Source organism: Mustelus asterias, chromosome 18 (assembly GCF_964213995.1).
Source record: "Mustelus asterias chromosome 18, sMusAst1.hap1.1, whole genome shotgun sequence".
NCBI classification, from domain to species: domain Eukaryota; kingdom Metazoa; phylum Chordata; class Chondrichthyes; order Carcharhiniformes; family Triakidae; genus Mustelus; species Mustelus asterias.
This window is the reverse complement of record NC_135818.1, coordinates 18,785,189-18,801,009: the sequence shown is the minus strand read 5'-3', so window position 1 is coordinate 18,801,009 and position 15,821 is coordinate 18,785,189. Positions and strand designations below refer to the sequence as shown.

The following is a 15,821-nucleotide window of genomic DNA, read 5'->3' as shown; positions in this document are numbered from 1 at the left end:
GAACGTTCACTCTATCTATCCCCTTCATCATTCAATACGATCATGGCTGGTCTGGTTGGTCTTGATCTCAACTCCACTTTTCTGCCCATAACCCTTCAACCTATTACTAATTAAAAATCTCTCCAGCTCCTCAAATTTACTCAATGTCCTGGCATCCACTGCACTCTAGGGTAGTGAATTCCACAGATTCACGTCCCTTTGAGAGAAATAGTTTCTCCTCATCTCTGCCTTAAGTCTGCTAACCCTTATCCCAAAACTCTATCTTCTTGTTCTAGATTGTCCCACAAAAGGCAGTGTCTGCTCGTCTATTTTGTCACTACCTTTTATCATCTTGTATACCTCAATTAGATCTCCCCTCATTCTTCTAAACTCTAGAGAAATGTGCAATCCCCTGAGATCCAGCTGACAGACATTCAATGGGTACATGTTTCTTTTGTGTGGGAACAGGGTAGTGTAAGTGGCACATGGTAGTGATCCAAAGGTTACATGTTCTGAGAACTGCATGAAATGTATTGTGTAGGATGGCCCTGAGGAGGAAACAGGAAAAATATAGTTTAAATTGCCTCCAAATAGTTTCTGCACTGAAAGTTTCTTTGTTTATTTGAAGGGAGAGCAACTATCCCCTCATTTCTGTTTGTCTTCCAGGGATTTCTATCCTGCACTGATGAAGATGCTTCAGACATTACCAAACCTTATATCTCAGCCTAAGGAGGAGGATCTGTTGTACAGTTTTTACATGCAGAGAGCCGAGGTGTTGGTTTGCCTGCTGATCAACATTACTAATAGTGCAGGCTGTGTTGCTGAACTGCAGGCCCAGTTCATCTCCAGGTACATCTTTGACACTTCTGAGGTACCAGATTGCGTCAAATGCTATTTTCTCCTAACATTCCTCCAGCACCAGGTCCCTTCGCACGTCTAAGCCCGGAATGTTGTGCATCCCTACTCAACCATTTGTAGCCTGTTTTACTTTGGTCAACTATACCCCTGTGACTCATGGAGACTCATCCCCTATTTAAAATACACCAGTTTAATCTACTGAGAAACCCACACAGATCGAAATTGTGTTAATCTGATTAGTACAAACTCCAACTCAGGGGGCCTTCCCTTCATGGGTTTGTTTCTTCATTTGGCAATGAATGGCGTACTCCCATAGGGCGCCTTCTATTGCTTTCCTAATTGCCTTAGATAGGACCTGCATTCATTTAGAGAGTCTTTCGCATCCTCAAGATGCCCCAAAGTGCTTTGTAGCCAAAGAAGTACACAGCAAGATCCCAAAATAACTGAGTTAAATGAACTCTGAATATTTTGGTGATGTTAGCTGATGGGCACGAATTGGCCAGGGCACCAGGGAAAATTCCCATCATCTTTGAATAGTGTCATGGGATCTTGTGCATCCTCCTGAGAGGCCATATGGGCTCTTGGTTTAACATTTTATCTGGAAGACTAGTCCCTCTGAACAATGGGAATACCAAAAAGTTTAACCTGCATTGGTAGATTGAAGCAGAATAAGAAAAGCCAATGTGCTCTCATCTTTATAGAGTGCAGTTGCAAAGAACAGTATCAAGACTGAAGCTCATATTCTCCTAAGTATCACTAGGAATTGGGTCAGAAGAAAATGCCCTCATACTTCAGTATAAGTACAATAGCTTTTGACATCCCTTCATGAGGCATACTTGTGGCAACTGCAACTATGTCTCATTTGCCACCCATAATTCATTTAAATTTATCAGTAACTTGGATGAAAAAATAGAGAACGATAAATCCAAATTTGCTAGCAACATCAAGTTAGGAAGTTGCAAAGTGACATTGATGGGTAAAATGCCAAAATGGTGGTAGATGGAGTTCAGTGCCAGCAAGTATGGCAACATTCACTTTGGACCGAAGAAAATATATTTTCTAAATGGTGAAAACTAGTAACTGCGGAAGAGAAGAGAGAGTTAGCTGTCCATGGACAGAAATCACTAAAAGCTAATGGAAAGTGACAAAACATTAAAAAGGCCAATGCAATGTTAATCTTTATCTTAAAAGAGCAGGAATAAAATACAGCTGCACAGAGCTCTGGATGGAGAAATCTTGGGAGTACTGCATTTAGTTGCAGGTACTTTTTCATGTAAAAGTTAACAGAAATCTGAAACTCTCTCTCCAAAAGCCTGTTCAGGCTGTGTGTGTGGAGGCTGAGGGGTAGTCTGGACTATCAATTGACAACTTTAAGACTTAAATCGATCTATTTTTGACAGAGATGCTAAATATTATGAAATAAGATGGGTGAGTGGGTTCAGGTCGCAGATCAACCTTGATCTAATTGAATGAGAACAGATTCAAGGGGCTGTGTGATCTATTTCTGTTGCTATGCTGCTAATTCATAATGGTGAATAGATCATACTAGATCACAAAGTGAGCTGAACAGTAAGCCTATCACTTGCAAAAAGGAGCACTGCAATACATTAAGAAATGTCGAGACAGACACTCCAAGACTGTTCCTCATGATACTATCCCAACACATTAGAAATGAAGACCTTGACTCTGGATAACCTAGACTTACTCCTCTGTGGGGCAGTTGCAATGGTGAGTTGGTGATTTCACACTTTGTGAAATCACTCTTGTTCTCAGTTATGCTGAACTGTTGTGTATAGTCCTCATGCTGATTTCAAACCAATGATAGAACCAACCAACTAATCTCTTCCCATACCCTCACCTCCCCAATGGAGATCGTCAAAATTATGAATGGGGTCAACAGGGTGAATACAGAGAGATGTTTACACTTTTGGGATGACAAAGGAGAATTCAGTTAAATATAAAAAAAATACAAAGGGAAGTGAAAAAGGAAATAGGATCAAAGTGCCAGTACCAAAAATAATGTGCCAACATATAGGGGAATCTAAAGGTTTGCCATAGGCTTGTTCAGGGTGGAAGGGTTGTCAAGAGTGGTGGGCTAATTAAGGACCAAAATAGAGTTCTACTGGAGGCAGAAAGTATGGCTTAGGTACTAAATGCGTACTCTGAATTGGTGCTTGCCAAGGAAGAGGAATTTGTTAAAGTTATAGCAAGTGAAGAGGGTGTTGAGATACTGCAAGAGATGAAGGTTGACGTGGTATTCGAAAAGCTTGTAGTACTTAACATAGATAAGTCAGCCAGTCTGGATAGGATGTATTGTAGGTGCTGAGGAAGTTAAGGAAACGTTGCAGAGGTGTTGGCCTCAATGTTCTAATCCTCCTTACCTGCAGAGGTAATGCTCCTTTCCAGAAACTTTTAGAAATAACCATCTGGGGGAAATGTTATGAATTGTTGGGCAAGTGACCTTTTTGTCTGTATTGTATTCTATGTAAAAATAACAGCCACTTGAACAAGCATGAATTAATGAATGAGAGCCAGCATGGATTTGTCAAGGGCAAGATGTGTTCAACTAGCTTAATTTAATTTTTTGATCACGTAACACAGAGGGTGGATTAGGGTGGTGCTGTTGATGTAATCTGTATCGACTTCGAAAGGACTTTGATAACGTAACGGACTTGGGCTGGTTATCAAATTGAAGCCCATGGGATAAAAGAGGCAGCAGGAGGATGGATACAGAGCTGACTAACATAGTTGTGGTGAGTGACTACTTTTTGGGTTGGAATACAGTTCCCCAAAGTTCAGTAAGAGGGGCACTGCTGTTTTTAATCTACATTAATGGCTTGGATTTGTGGGTACAGGGCACAATTTGGAATTTACAGAAGATATGAAAGCTGGAGGTTAGTAAATGCAGAGAAAGGTAGTATAGACCTCCAGGGGATGTAACTAGGTTTGGTCACCTGTCAGATGAAATTCAGTGAAGAAAAGTGTAAGGTGACAGATTTTGGTAGGAAAAATGAGAGATAATGCAAGCCAAGTTGTATAATTTTGAAAGGGGTACAAGAAGAGAGAGGGTTGCTTGTGCATAAATTGGTGAAGATGGTGGATCCAAGCACATGAGGTCCTGGGATTTATATAGAGACGCAGAATGCAAAAACCAGCAAGTTATGCTAACCTTGCATTAGGGTTAGAGGTAATTGAAACACTGGTTCAACTCCAGCTGGAGCATTGTGTCCAATGTTGGGCTGCACACTTCAAGAAGGACAATGAAAGCTTTGGTGGGGGTACAGAGAAATTTGCCAGAATGGTTCCAGGGATGAGGGACTGTAATTACGTGGATAGACTGAGGATTGGTTTCCTTTTAGCAGAGAATGCGAGGAGGTGATTTAAATGTAATTAAAAGCAGGAAGTATTTAGGTAGTTAATAAAGCATAACTGTTTCTAATGGCTGATGGTTTGGTAATAAGAGGACATAGATTTAAGGTGACTGGCAAAAGAACCAGAGGTGACATGAGGGAAAATCTATTTTAGGTAACAAGTGGGTTTGAAATGCACTGCCTGATGGGATGGAGGATAAAGGTTAATTAGTAGCCTTCAAAAGGTAAATACTTGGAAGAAGAAAATATTTCAGGGCTTGTGAAAGAACAGGACAGTGGGAGAACTGGATTGCTCTGTGAAAGAGCCGACACAGACTTGATGGACCAAATGGCCTCCTTCAATGTTGTATTATTCTTTGATTCTAGATAAGTAGATAAAGGAGAAAGGATATATTGACAGGGTTAGATAAAGGAGGGTGGGAGGAAGCTTGTTGGGGCAGATAAAGATGGATCGATTGGGCTGTTTCTGTGTGTTCTATCTAATTCCTGAAAGTGTATCTCATTAACACTGCTTTCCATCACCACCTATAATTTTTCCTCTGGTTCTGTCTCATGCCTGAATCTCCCTTCTCTGGTGATGCACCCTGGGGCATTAACAATGCTATATGAATATGCTGTAACACATAATTTGTCCTGATGCCTAATCTTGAACCATTATCAAACTGCTGTACAGTATAACACTGCTGGACAGCTTGGTGCCACTTCTCATGATTGAAGCAAGTCTTAAACTGACATAAGGCGGCTGTGGTAGGATCGCAGACTGATGTAGGGTGACTGGAACTTGATAGTGAGCATGCGGAGTGGCGAGGGGGAAAGGGGCAGCTGTGTCAGGGTCGGTGACTGTTGCTAAGCAACTGTTATATACAGCAACAAAGGCTGATTTAGTTTTCCATAGCAGAACACTTTGAATTAATGCTACCTAATTCTGAATGCATCCCATCAGAGCTGATGATCACGCAGTCTGTATTAAAGTGATTGACACCACCTTAGTATACATGACATTTTAAGAGTCATGAAATAAAGGAAACCCAAAGGTACCCATTAAATGTCAGTAATGTGATTAAGGGTTACATTGGAGAGTGCATTTGTCAATCACATTCGGTCAGCAGTGATTCCAAGTGAAACCCATTTCAAGGCCTTTGTGATTGGTGTGGCAACAATTCCCTTGTGTATTCTCAGAGCTTGTGACTAGGTTGTTTCCAAGGTTACACTGCTGCTCATTGTTATGAAATGCTGTCTGCTTTAATTTAGAACCCTTTGAAAGATTTAGACAGTCAGTTCTATGCAGTAGCGCTCTTGCCTCCGAGTCACAAGGTCAAGGGTTTGAGTTCCACTCTACAGACCATATCTAGGCTGACACTCCAGGTGAAGAATTGAGGGATTACTGCATTATCGGAGGTTCCACCTTTCAGGTGAGACATTAACTTAAAGCCCTGTCTGACCTCTCGGGTGAGGGTAAAAAATCACTTTGTGCTATTTTAATAAAAAGCAGAGGCACTCTCTCTGGTGCCCTGGTCAGTATTTATCCCTTAACCAACATCACTGAATAAAAAATAGATGACCTGGTTGCTACCACGATGCTGTTTTGTATAATCTTGCTGTGTGCAACATTAAAGCAGTGACTTAAACACTCAGAAAAAGCAAGATACTGCAGATGCTGGAAATCTGAAATAAAAACAGAAAATGTTGGATAAACTCAGCAGGCCTGGCAGCATCTGTGGAGAGAAAAACATAGTTAATATTTCACAGCCATATGATCCTTCTACAGGAGTAGTAGAAGGGTAATTTTAACTGTTTCGCCACAGATGCTGCCAGACCTGCTGAGTTTATCCAACATTTTCTGTTTTGATTACAGCAGTGACTGTTCAAATGTAGTCCATTGGCTTTAACATGCTATGGAAAGTCTTGAGGTGAAAGACGCTGTGCAAATGAAAGGTTTTGATAAATAAGATTTGTTTAAATTTTCAGTAAATAAGGAGAAACTGTTTAAATTGGCAAGAGGATCGATAACCATAGGACACAGATTTAAGATAATCGGCAAAAGAGCCAAAGAGGGTGATGAGATATATTTTGACACTATGTGTTCCAATGATGCTGAATGTACTACCTGAAAGGATGGTGGAAGCAGGTTGAAGAAGGGCTTTCACAATTGGAATTGGATTAATAATTGAGAAGGAAAATAATCAGGGCTATGGGGAGAGAGCAAGGAAGTAAAAAAAAAAAGCCGTTCATTTATATAACACTTTTCACGACCCTTGGATGTCTCAAAGTGTTTTACAACAAATTAAGCACTTTTTAAAGTGTCGTTGTTGGACCTTGGAGAACACATCAGGAGAACATATGGGCCAACAACTTGGAGAAGCAAGGCATTGAGATGATCTTACATGAAATTCAGCAGGTAAAATCTCTGGAGGACTTAGAAGCATTTATGCTGAAAAATGGAGAGAATCTGCTTGGCACACCAGGAGCTGAGGTTGACCAGCAAAGAGTGGGCACTCGAGCAAAAATATCCAGATGTCATCATGTGGATTTCAAAATTTTATAGTTACTATTGTGATGTAGGAAATGTGGCAGCCAATTTGTGCACAACAAGGCCCGATAATAGGTGGATCATCAGGTCACTTTAGGTGACATTGGTTGAGGGATAAATTTGGTCAGGACAATGGGGGTTGAAAACTTCCCTACCATTCTTTGAAAAAAAAACCACCATGGATGTTTTTCTCCCCACCTGAGAGGACAGACCAGCTGACACCTTAAAGCAGACCTTTAAGGTCTCTTTAAAAAAAATACAGAAGCTCTGATAGTGTAACAATTCCTCAGTGCCACAACTGAATTATGTTCCTGTGTCCCTGAGTTGGAACGGCCAAGCCACTGCTGAGAGGCAAGAGTGCTATAATCAGACTCGCCAGCAATTATGTAATGCTTAGCAATTATATTCCATGTTTTAATGCAGTCCCTTTCTCCCTAGATTATTGTTTTGGGCTAGTGACACTGTTGCCCCAAATGAAACAACTGGTCAATAACTTCTCCACTTGCTTTGTATAGTGGCAGGGACCAACTGGAACATATTTCCCTTCCTCCATTGGACTGGAGACATGTGACAGGTATCAAACCCTTCCTGGAGGGCTGTGTCAAAAGGTGCCTCAAGAAAATCAGCTGTCCAGTGGCTTGGAGTAAAGTGAGACAACTGACAGCAACATATATCACTTACTTGGGGACCTACTATAGCAAACTCATCCAACAGGTACAGAACTATTTTACCTACATGTCTCATTGGCATGCACTTGCTTCCTGTTGTATGTTACTCTTTGTAACATTTTTCCTTTCCCTGTCACAGTCAAACTTGTCACATTATTTTTCTTTTTTGTTTTGTAGGGTATGGTTCAGTTAGTATCATGTGGGCGGCACAGTAGCACAGTGGTTAGCACTGCTGCTTCACAGCTCCAGGGTCCCGGGTTCGATTCCTGGCTTGGGTCACTGTCTGTGTGGAGTTTGCACATTCTCCTCGTGTCTGCGTGGGTTTCCTCCGGGTGCTCTGGTTTCCTCCCACAGTCCAAAGATGTGCGGGTTAGGTTAATTGGCCAGGTTAAAAATTGCCCCTTAGAGTCTTGGGATGCGTGGATTAGCGGGAAATTATGTGGGGGTAGGGCCTGGGTGGGATTGTGGTCGGTGCAGACTCGATGGGCCGAATGGCCTCCTTCTGCACTGTAGGGTTTCTATGATTTCTATGTGTTTGGTTAGTAGTTCCCTCAGGGCTAGAGTTTACATCTCACCATAGCAGTTGGAGAACTTGAATTCAATTTTGAAAAAGTTGAAAAAAAATAAAAAGCTGTAGAAGTAAATGTAAGATGGTTGAAGAAAAGGCAAGTGTTTCACTAGTTAGGGAAGGGAATCTGCCTCCCTGATCTGGTCTGGCCTATATGGGACTTCAGTTTCACCCACTCTAGCAAACCCCCTTCAGCTGTATCAAACTGCTAAGGCCCACCATCACTTTCTCAGGGCAATTAGGATGGGCAATATATTTTGCCCTTTCTCACATCTCAGAATAAATTTTGAAAAAAAACTTACTTCTAGAAAGAACTTGAATTTAAATAGAGCTTTTGACCTCAGAATATCTCTAAATGTTCACCATTACGTTTGAAGTGTACCCTCTGATCTTATGTGGTCAATCTGGGTACAGCAGTGCGCTGCATACAGCGATGTGCTGTGTAAAGCAATGTGCCACAAACAGCAATCAGTTAAATGGCTAGATCTCCTTTTTAAGACGTTATTTGTGAGATGAATGTTGGCCAGGACACTGGGGAGAACTTCTATGAACATTGCCATGGGCTCCTTGCGTCCACTTGAGAGGGCAGATGGGGACTTGGTTTAAGCTCAGATCCAAAAGATGGTGTTCCACAGTGTGGTCCTCTCCTCAGTTGTCCAATGGAGAGTCAGCCTGGATTATGTGCTTAACTCTTTGAATTAGGTCTTAAATCCATAAGTTTCTGGCCTCAGGATGAGAATGCTCTCAACCTGATTGAATTCTCCACACCTGGTCAGAGATTTATTGGTGCTCTTGCCCACACATGTTTACGGTTGCCTCACTCCTGTCTCTAACCAGCTTCACATAATTTGAAGTCTACATTTCAGCAAATTGTAACGTGGATATTGCATTGTCTTATCACTGTTGTATCTTCTGGCTTCCTGCCTTTTTGTATCTCTCCCTGTGCAGATTTCTTTGGGCAGATGTTTTTAAATGAAAACGTCCTCAGAAACATGGTGTCAGAGCAACACAAGCTCATAACCCAGCTGGATCTTGCTGTCTCCAGCCAAGTGCATATGCCAAATGATTGTCTCCTTGTGTAGGTCTGACACAGAATGAGATGGTCTGACTGTCTCTTTGTTTGACTTGTACACATGAGAAGATGCTCTGGGTTTCTCCTTATGTCAGTTAGACACACAGTGCGATGCTCTCATTTTCTCCTTGTCTGAATTGTACCCACACTGATTATGCTTTCACTGTGCCCTCCTGATGCCATTCTCTCTTGAATTTTCCACAGCCTTCCTATAGACCAGTTGAATGTTTAGAAGAATTGGAGCAATTTTGCTCAGAGACATTGTTCCCATTCCTTAGCCTGCCAGCATTAGAGAACATGTTTGAGGATCTCAGGTAAGCTTTGTTTTCATGTGGAACTGTGAAATCCCTACCATTTGTGCAGTCTGACTGCAATTGTTAATGTCTAATTTGTTTGAAGTGGGAGTGGAAGATGGATCAAAGATTAAAGTTTGTAGAGGATGGAGCAATAACATTGAACACATGCTGGGAATGCGGTAACAACATATCATAATTCACAAATGAGTGAGTCATAGAGCTGCCACCTAATCACAAACTATCATGATATCATGCATCCCAGAATGTAGCATCTCCATTTACATCTGTAGCCAGTAGGTTTTCTGATCCATCCTTGAGTTTTAGTAGTTAAGCTGGGCAGCTTGTATTTGATAAGGCCAAGGGTAGCATTCATGGTCAGTTACAGCCCAAGAACGAAATTATACCCTTGCAATGTTGTTCTGGGCAACCTAGCAGAAGTATGTCCTGCCTTCAGAAACCCCATTGCACGCCAGTTTCTGGGTCCTAATGAAAGGATACAGAAGAACTTGACGTCTGTGGGGAACGACTATCTTTGTGTTGCTGAAAAAAAGAGCCGTGGTGTCAATGTTTTTTGTCTTGCACTCACGAGGGCAGATGCAAGAATACCAAATTTCAAAAGGCGCATACCTGGACTATCAGTCACGCTGTCAATGTGGCTCCCTTACACTAGCTAAAAGCTACATGTATTCATACATGGGAACTGTTCTCTGCAAGCAAAAGGAACATGTCCAGGCATTGCACCTTTTCTGAATTGAACATCAGTGTTGGGAACAGTCAGTTCCTAGTGCATTTCTATGGCAATGCCTTAACCAAACAGCTGACTGCCCAATCAGTCGGCACCCTTTTCTCATGCAGTATACATTGTTGCTCCCTTTAAAATTGGTACTCTTGTGCCTGTCCTGACAAGTGCCAGGCGAAGAGACAACGTGTCTCTTTTCTCCTTTTCAGCAATACTCAAGGATCTTTGTGTTCCTTTTTGTTGACTTTATATGCAATCACTTTAACTGAACTTCCTCAGCTCAGGGCTTCCTTTCTACTTCCATCGCCCTCCTATAATAGCGCTCTTTCTCAACCAATGAAAACTTTCCAGGCCTCATCCCTGGATTTTTTCAACTTGGAAAACCCTCCCTGCTAAGTTGAGGTGGCAAGAGCAGCATTTCTGATAGGAAGGGACAGCCATTTGTAGGGGAACTTGGCTCAGGTCAACTTGGGACATAATTATTCAGAAAGGGGACCAGGAAGTTTATCTGTAGAACTCTTCCATACCGTTGGACATTGAATTCTGGTATGTGTGTGTCGGACAGTGCTGTACCAGAAAGCAGATAGGGGTGATTCTCCTGGTTTACCTCCTGGTTTCTAGTCTGGGAGATTACTCCCTCAGGCTCCTCATTTAGCCCAATGTAGATATCTCACAGTTTAGCATCATGAGTGGAAGATCCACCTTGAAGGTTTTCAGGATGTTATAAAAAATTAGGGACAAGCATATTGGCATACTATCTGACCTGATCTTGCAGTCCCATTCCCTGTAATTTTTGACCCATAGCTGACAATATTAGTGTGTAACTGACTAGTTGCTGTTATCTTTCCTCAGGTCACACTCTGTCTTGTGCAACCCAGGGTTCTGCTGTCTGGGGCCTGAGATCGTCCACAGTCTGGTGTCACTGGGTTTTGCTGGAGTAGAGTCACCCCTCAGCTTAGTGGGGCCAAAATTCCCTTTTGCATTCCTGACCGCTTTGTTTTACCTGCTGAACACCATCAGCAGTATACACAAGGGATTGGCAGAAAAGGTAAGGCATTTTTGCATATACATATTAACCATGGCTGTCTTATCAGCTGGCATATAAGCTTCTCTAAGGTCTCTCTTGGAACACAGTAGGAGATGGATTTTATGTGTTTGAGTGTGTATGTCTTCTCTTTACCAACCCCCATCAGTTTTAGAAATTGGTCTGTTTATGCTTCTCCCACTATGCCCCATGTCTGAGGAACCTTTTCACTCTTCCAAGAAGGTTGAATTTTGATCCTGCACCTGGGTTTAGCACACTGATCTCAGTCAGTGTCCGTTGACTAGGGAGGGGAAACACCCCTTGCCACCCAGCAACCCCTGCTGGAAGTTTGCACCAAATCTCATTCCTTGTGTTTGCTGACCTACTTTGGCTTCCGGTTCAGCAATGCCTTGATTTTAAAATTCTCAAAAGTCTTAGAATGATGTAACATAGCAAGAGGTCATCTGGCCCAGCATGGCTGTACTGGTTCTTTGAAAGAGCTATCCAAAAACCTTCTCTCTTTCTCTCACCCTTTTCTTATAGACCTGTAAATCTTTTCACTTGTTCGTTGTGTTCAAATCCTTCCATAGCCTCATCCGTCCTGGAACCCTCCCAGATTTCTGTACCCCCCCCAATTCTGGCTTCCTGCGCATCTCCAATTTTCTTCATACTACCACTGACAGCTGCCAAGACCCAAAGCTCTACTTCCTAAATCTCTCTGCATGCTGAGGCTCCTTAAAACTTAGCCCTTTCACCAAACGTCTGTCCGAATACCTTTGGATATGCTTCTTTGTCAAATTTTGATTGTTAACACCCATATGAAGTGTTTTAAGATGTTTTACCACTGTAAGGTGTTATATAAATGCAAGTTGTTCGTGTTGTCCAGGCCTCACTGTTTCCCTGGTCCAGAGGCTCTAACTTCCATGCTATCATTTGGGATACAGGCCCCACGGCAGCCCTGTTGTTAGGGTGTTTACTGGGGAGAATAGGTGTTGACACCGTCTGGAATTGGATGGTTTTGCTGACACTCATTAACACAGTGCAAACGTAAATAATATGTAAGATGCCAAAATTCAATAGCATGAGTAAATGTAATTCGGAGAAAAGGGAGTAAAATGTCTACAGTCAGATCCCCGTCATACTATAATCCCTGACAGGAACAGGTCTTGCACTGATTACCAAATCTTCAGGTATAAACATGAGGGATGGTGATAATGTGTGCACATTCAACATCGGGCTATCACAATCTGCAGCTGTACATCCCTCAGTCACTTAGTTTGGAGATTGGTCAACAAGGCAGCCACAGGCTAGTCAACACACCACAGGAATCCTGACTTTGATCACTAATGACCATGACTTGAGCCTGGGTTTTCCCCCAGTGCCACATCAGACACTTACCTGATGAGCGGAATGGAGCTCACCGTTAATAGGCATTTAATTTCTGCTGGGCTTACTTGCTGTGGACTGTTGTACTTTTGATTCTGAGACCAGACAGAGGTATTTGTCACTACACAGGCAGTTTTCTCGCACTTCATGCAGTTCAATGTGATATGTATACTTGAGCAATTGATTAGATTTCAGTGATGGCTGGATGTATAAATTTACAGTGCTTCATCAGTAAGCATTAGTTATTAATGAATGTTACTGATTGCACTTAGATCAAGACAAGAGAGGTGGTATTTAATAGATCTCCCTCTTGCCTAATCACATGATCGATGCAGTAATTGGCACTGATTTGCAGTTCTCTCTCTCTCTCTCTCCCTCCCCTGAACAAAGTTTTCATTCTTTGTCTCACCCACAATAGACAAGTAGCTTCTGGATAAATGCAGCAGTTTATGCTTCGTACGCTATGCCTTCAGCTGCCCTGATAAAATGATGCACTAAAGCTTTGGACATGCTCTGGTTAGACCCTGTCTGGAGTACTATGTTCAGTTCTGGGCCCTGCAGATCAGGAAGGGTATATTGACCTTGAAGGGGGTGCAGCACAGATTCATCAGAATACTACCTGGGCTAAAACAGTTCAGTTATAAGGTTGCACAGACCAGGCTTATATTTCTCCAAGTATAAAAGTTTAAGACATGATCTAATTGAGGTGTTTAAGATGGATGATAGGGGAGAAATGAGAAAAATTCAGGGGGAGTGTACAGAATGAAGGGGAGTAACCTTGAAATTAAAGCTGGGCTATTCAGGAGTGATTCAGGAATTAGTTCTTTACACAAAGTGAAAATCTTGAGCTCTTTCTCAAAAAGCTACTGAGGCTTATGCATTGCAGGGTGGTCATTTGAAAATTTCAAACCTGAGTGCTTGTTCCTCAGGCAAAGGTAATAAGGGTTGCAGAACCAAGACAGATAAATAGAGTTAAGATGCAGATTGGCCAGGATCTAATTTAATGTTGGAACAGTCTCCAAGGGCTAAATGGCTGCCTCCTGTCTTTATGCTGTGAGCCATTAGCTGGCAACCCCTCTCGCTGCTCACCTGTACTTCCTGTCATTGATCTGTTTCTTCACACACTTTGTTTACAGTGCTCCACCATTTTGTACAGCAATGGTCTGAGGGATTACCTCGTCCACAGCTGCAAGGGGATCCCGCCAATAAACCACCGGTCTGCTTCGTTGCTACGTCACGAGTTCCACTTTCAGTACTTTGTACTTCAACTCGCGTCCAAGACAGTAAGTGACCCCGCTCATTGCTTCAAACATTGGGCTTGTTTAATGCACTGGAATCAGATAGTACATTCCACACATCACGAGGGCTCAGATTCAGCGCCCCACTCCGGAGATCTGAGCCCATAACCCAGGCAAACATTGCAGTCCAGTACTGAGCAAAGGGCCCATGCGACCCCTCAAAAGATCCTACAGAACTATTTTGAAAGAGGAGAGAAGTTCTCCCTGGAATCCTGCCCAAACTTTATCCCTCAACTGCTGCTGATAAAACAACCCAACTAATTTATTTATATCTGTGCTGTTTTGGAATCTTGCTGTGCACAGACTACATAACAGTAATGAATGTAAAGTGCTTTGTGACATCTTGAAAGGTTCTTTATAACTTCAAGTTTATCAGCACAGATTATGATTAAAGTGAATATATGTTAATGTTGAGCTCAATTCATCACTTCAATTCGCATCCACCACTTGTGACAGATCTGTAACTATTGAGGCTTAACTGCTCAAAATTCTCTCCAGACACAGCCCACTTTTGAGAGAACAATCATGGTGACTGTGCTCCTGGCTATGTTGCCTAGTTTAACTAAACATAGCATGAGGTTATCGCTTTGCTCAGGACAAATGTTGACTGGATCACCTGCAGACAACTCTTAACAGTACTGTAGATGGTGTTTTAGCAGAATTATTGGAGAAAGGCATGGTGGCACAGTGGTTAGCACTGCTGCCTCACAGCACCAGGAACCTGGGTTCAATTCTGGCCTTCGGTGACTATCTGTATGGAATTTGCTTGTTCTCTCTGTGTCTGCGTGGGTTTCCTCTGGATGCTTCGGTTTCCTCCCACAGTCCAAAGATGTGCAGGTTAGGTGAATTAGTCATTGTAAATGCACTGGGTAACGGGGATAGGACGGGTGGGGGGGTGCGGGTGGGGTGGGTGGTTCTGATAAGATGCCCTTTAAGAGAGTCTGTGCAGACTCAATGGGTTGAATGGCCTCCTTCTCCACTTTAGGAACTCTATGATTCTAAGAGGTCCAAAGATGTGCTCTGAACTGTTCAAACTTTCTCCCAAACTATCAGAACTTTCCTTTCATTCTCAACTCTGCCTGATCTTCCCTAACTCTTTCTGACAACTGTCTCCTCTGGACTTGCTCACTCCGTCCCTCCAGATTCCATCCCTGAACCTTAAATCCCTGTCCCTGTCCTACTCCCAACCCTCCAGACTTTCCTTTCCAATTATAATATGCAGTTCTTCAAGACAATACAAGGCTCTTTCCTCCTTTCAGGTCATTGTCAGTCCACAAGTTACCTGGCAAGCTCCACTCTATCACTATGTTGCTATGACGTTGCTCAGCCAGCTGCTGCCAGGAAGTGAACATTTGGCTCGTGAGCTCCTGTCCAGGTTGGCTTTTAATCAGGATTTCATTCCGTAAGTATGCTGGTGTGAAAATTTTCTCGATATTTTTAGTGAGTGTAATTAGAAGCACTTTTCTATTTGGTCGCTTGGTTCTAACCCTGGACTGCTCGACAAATCTGTCCTTTCCCTGGCTAGTAAAGTGAAATAAGTTTCGGCTGTTAGGTCCACTGCATGGAATTAATGTAAAGATTGTGAGAAAGACTTGCATTTCTATAGTGTCTTTCACAAACACAAGCCATCTCAAGAGCACTTTCCAATTAGTTAAGTACTTTTAAAATGTAGTCACATTTCAAACGCAGCGTAGGAAATGTGGCAGCCAATTTCTGCAAAGCATGCTCCACGAGATATCAAGGAGGTCGTGACTAGGTAAGATAATGAGACAGTGTTGAGCTGAGAGTCAGATGAGCTGCTTTTAGTGATGTTAGTTGAGAACACGAGAGAGCACATACCAATTATCTTTTCAAAATAGTGCCATGGGATCTTTGATATTCAAATGAAAGGACAAATGGGGCCTTGGTTTAAAGTTTTATTGGAAAGGTTGACTCTCTTAGTATTTCAGTGGAGTGATAGTCTAGATTATGTGCTCGTCTTGAGTCGGATCTGAACCCACAACCTCAGCGATAAGTGTGCCACCCACTGAAC

General features: G+C 42.4%; 1 protein-coding gene across 3 annotated transcripts in view; it reads left to right on the top strand.

Annotated features, from left to right (window-relative positions):
• Positions 1–15,821, top strand: part of rpap1 (RNA polymerase II associated protein 1) — a 62,774-nt gene that overhangs the window by 32,265 nt on the left and 14,688 nt on the right. For all 3 annotated transcript variants that reach the window (XR_013499994.1, XM_078233469.1, XM_078233468.1), the window contains 6 exons: positions 646–828; positions 7,254–7,452; positions 9,251–9,360; positions 10,934–11,129; positions 13,628–13,774; positions 15,049–15,191. Coding sequence is in view for 2 of the 3 variants with exons in the window: in XM_078233469.1 (XP_078089595.1) it covers positions 646–828; positions 7,254–7,452; positions 9,251–9,360; positions 10,934–11,129; positions 13,628–13,774; positions 15,049–15,191 (978 nt within the window). In the remaining variant the exon portion in view is untranslated. The remainder of the gene's footprint in view (positions 1–645; positions 829–7,253; positions 7,453–9,250; positions 9,361–10,933; positions 11,130–13,627; positions 13,775–15,048; positions 15,192–15,821) is intronic.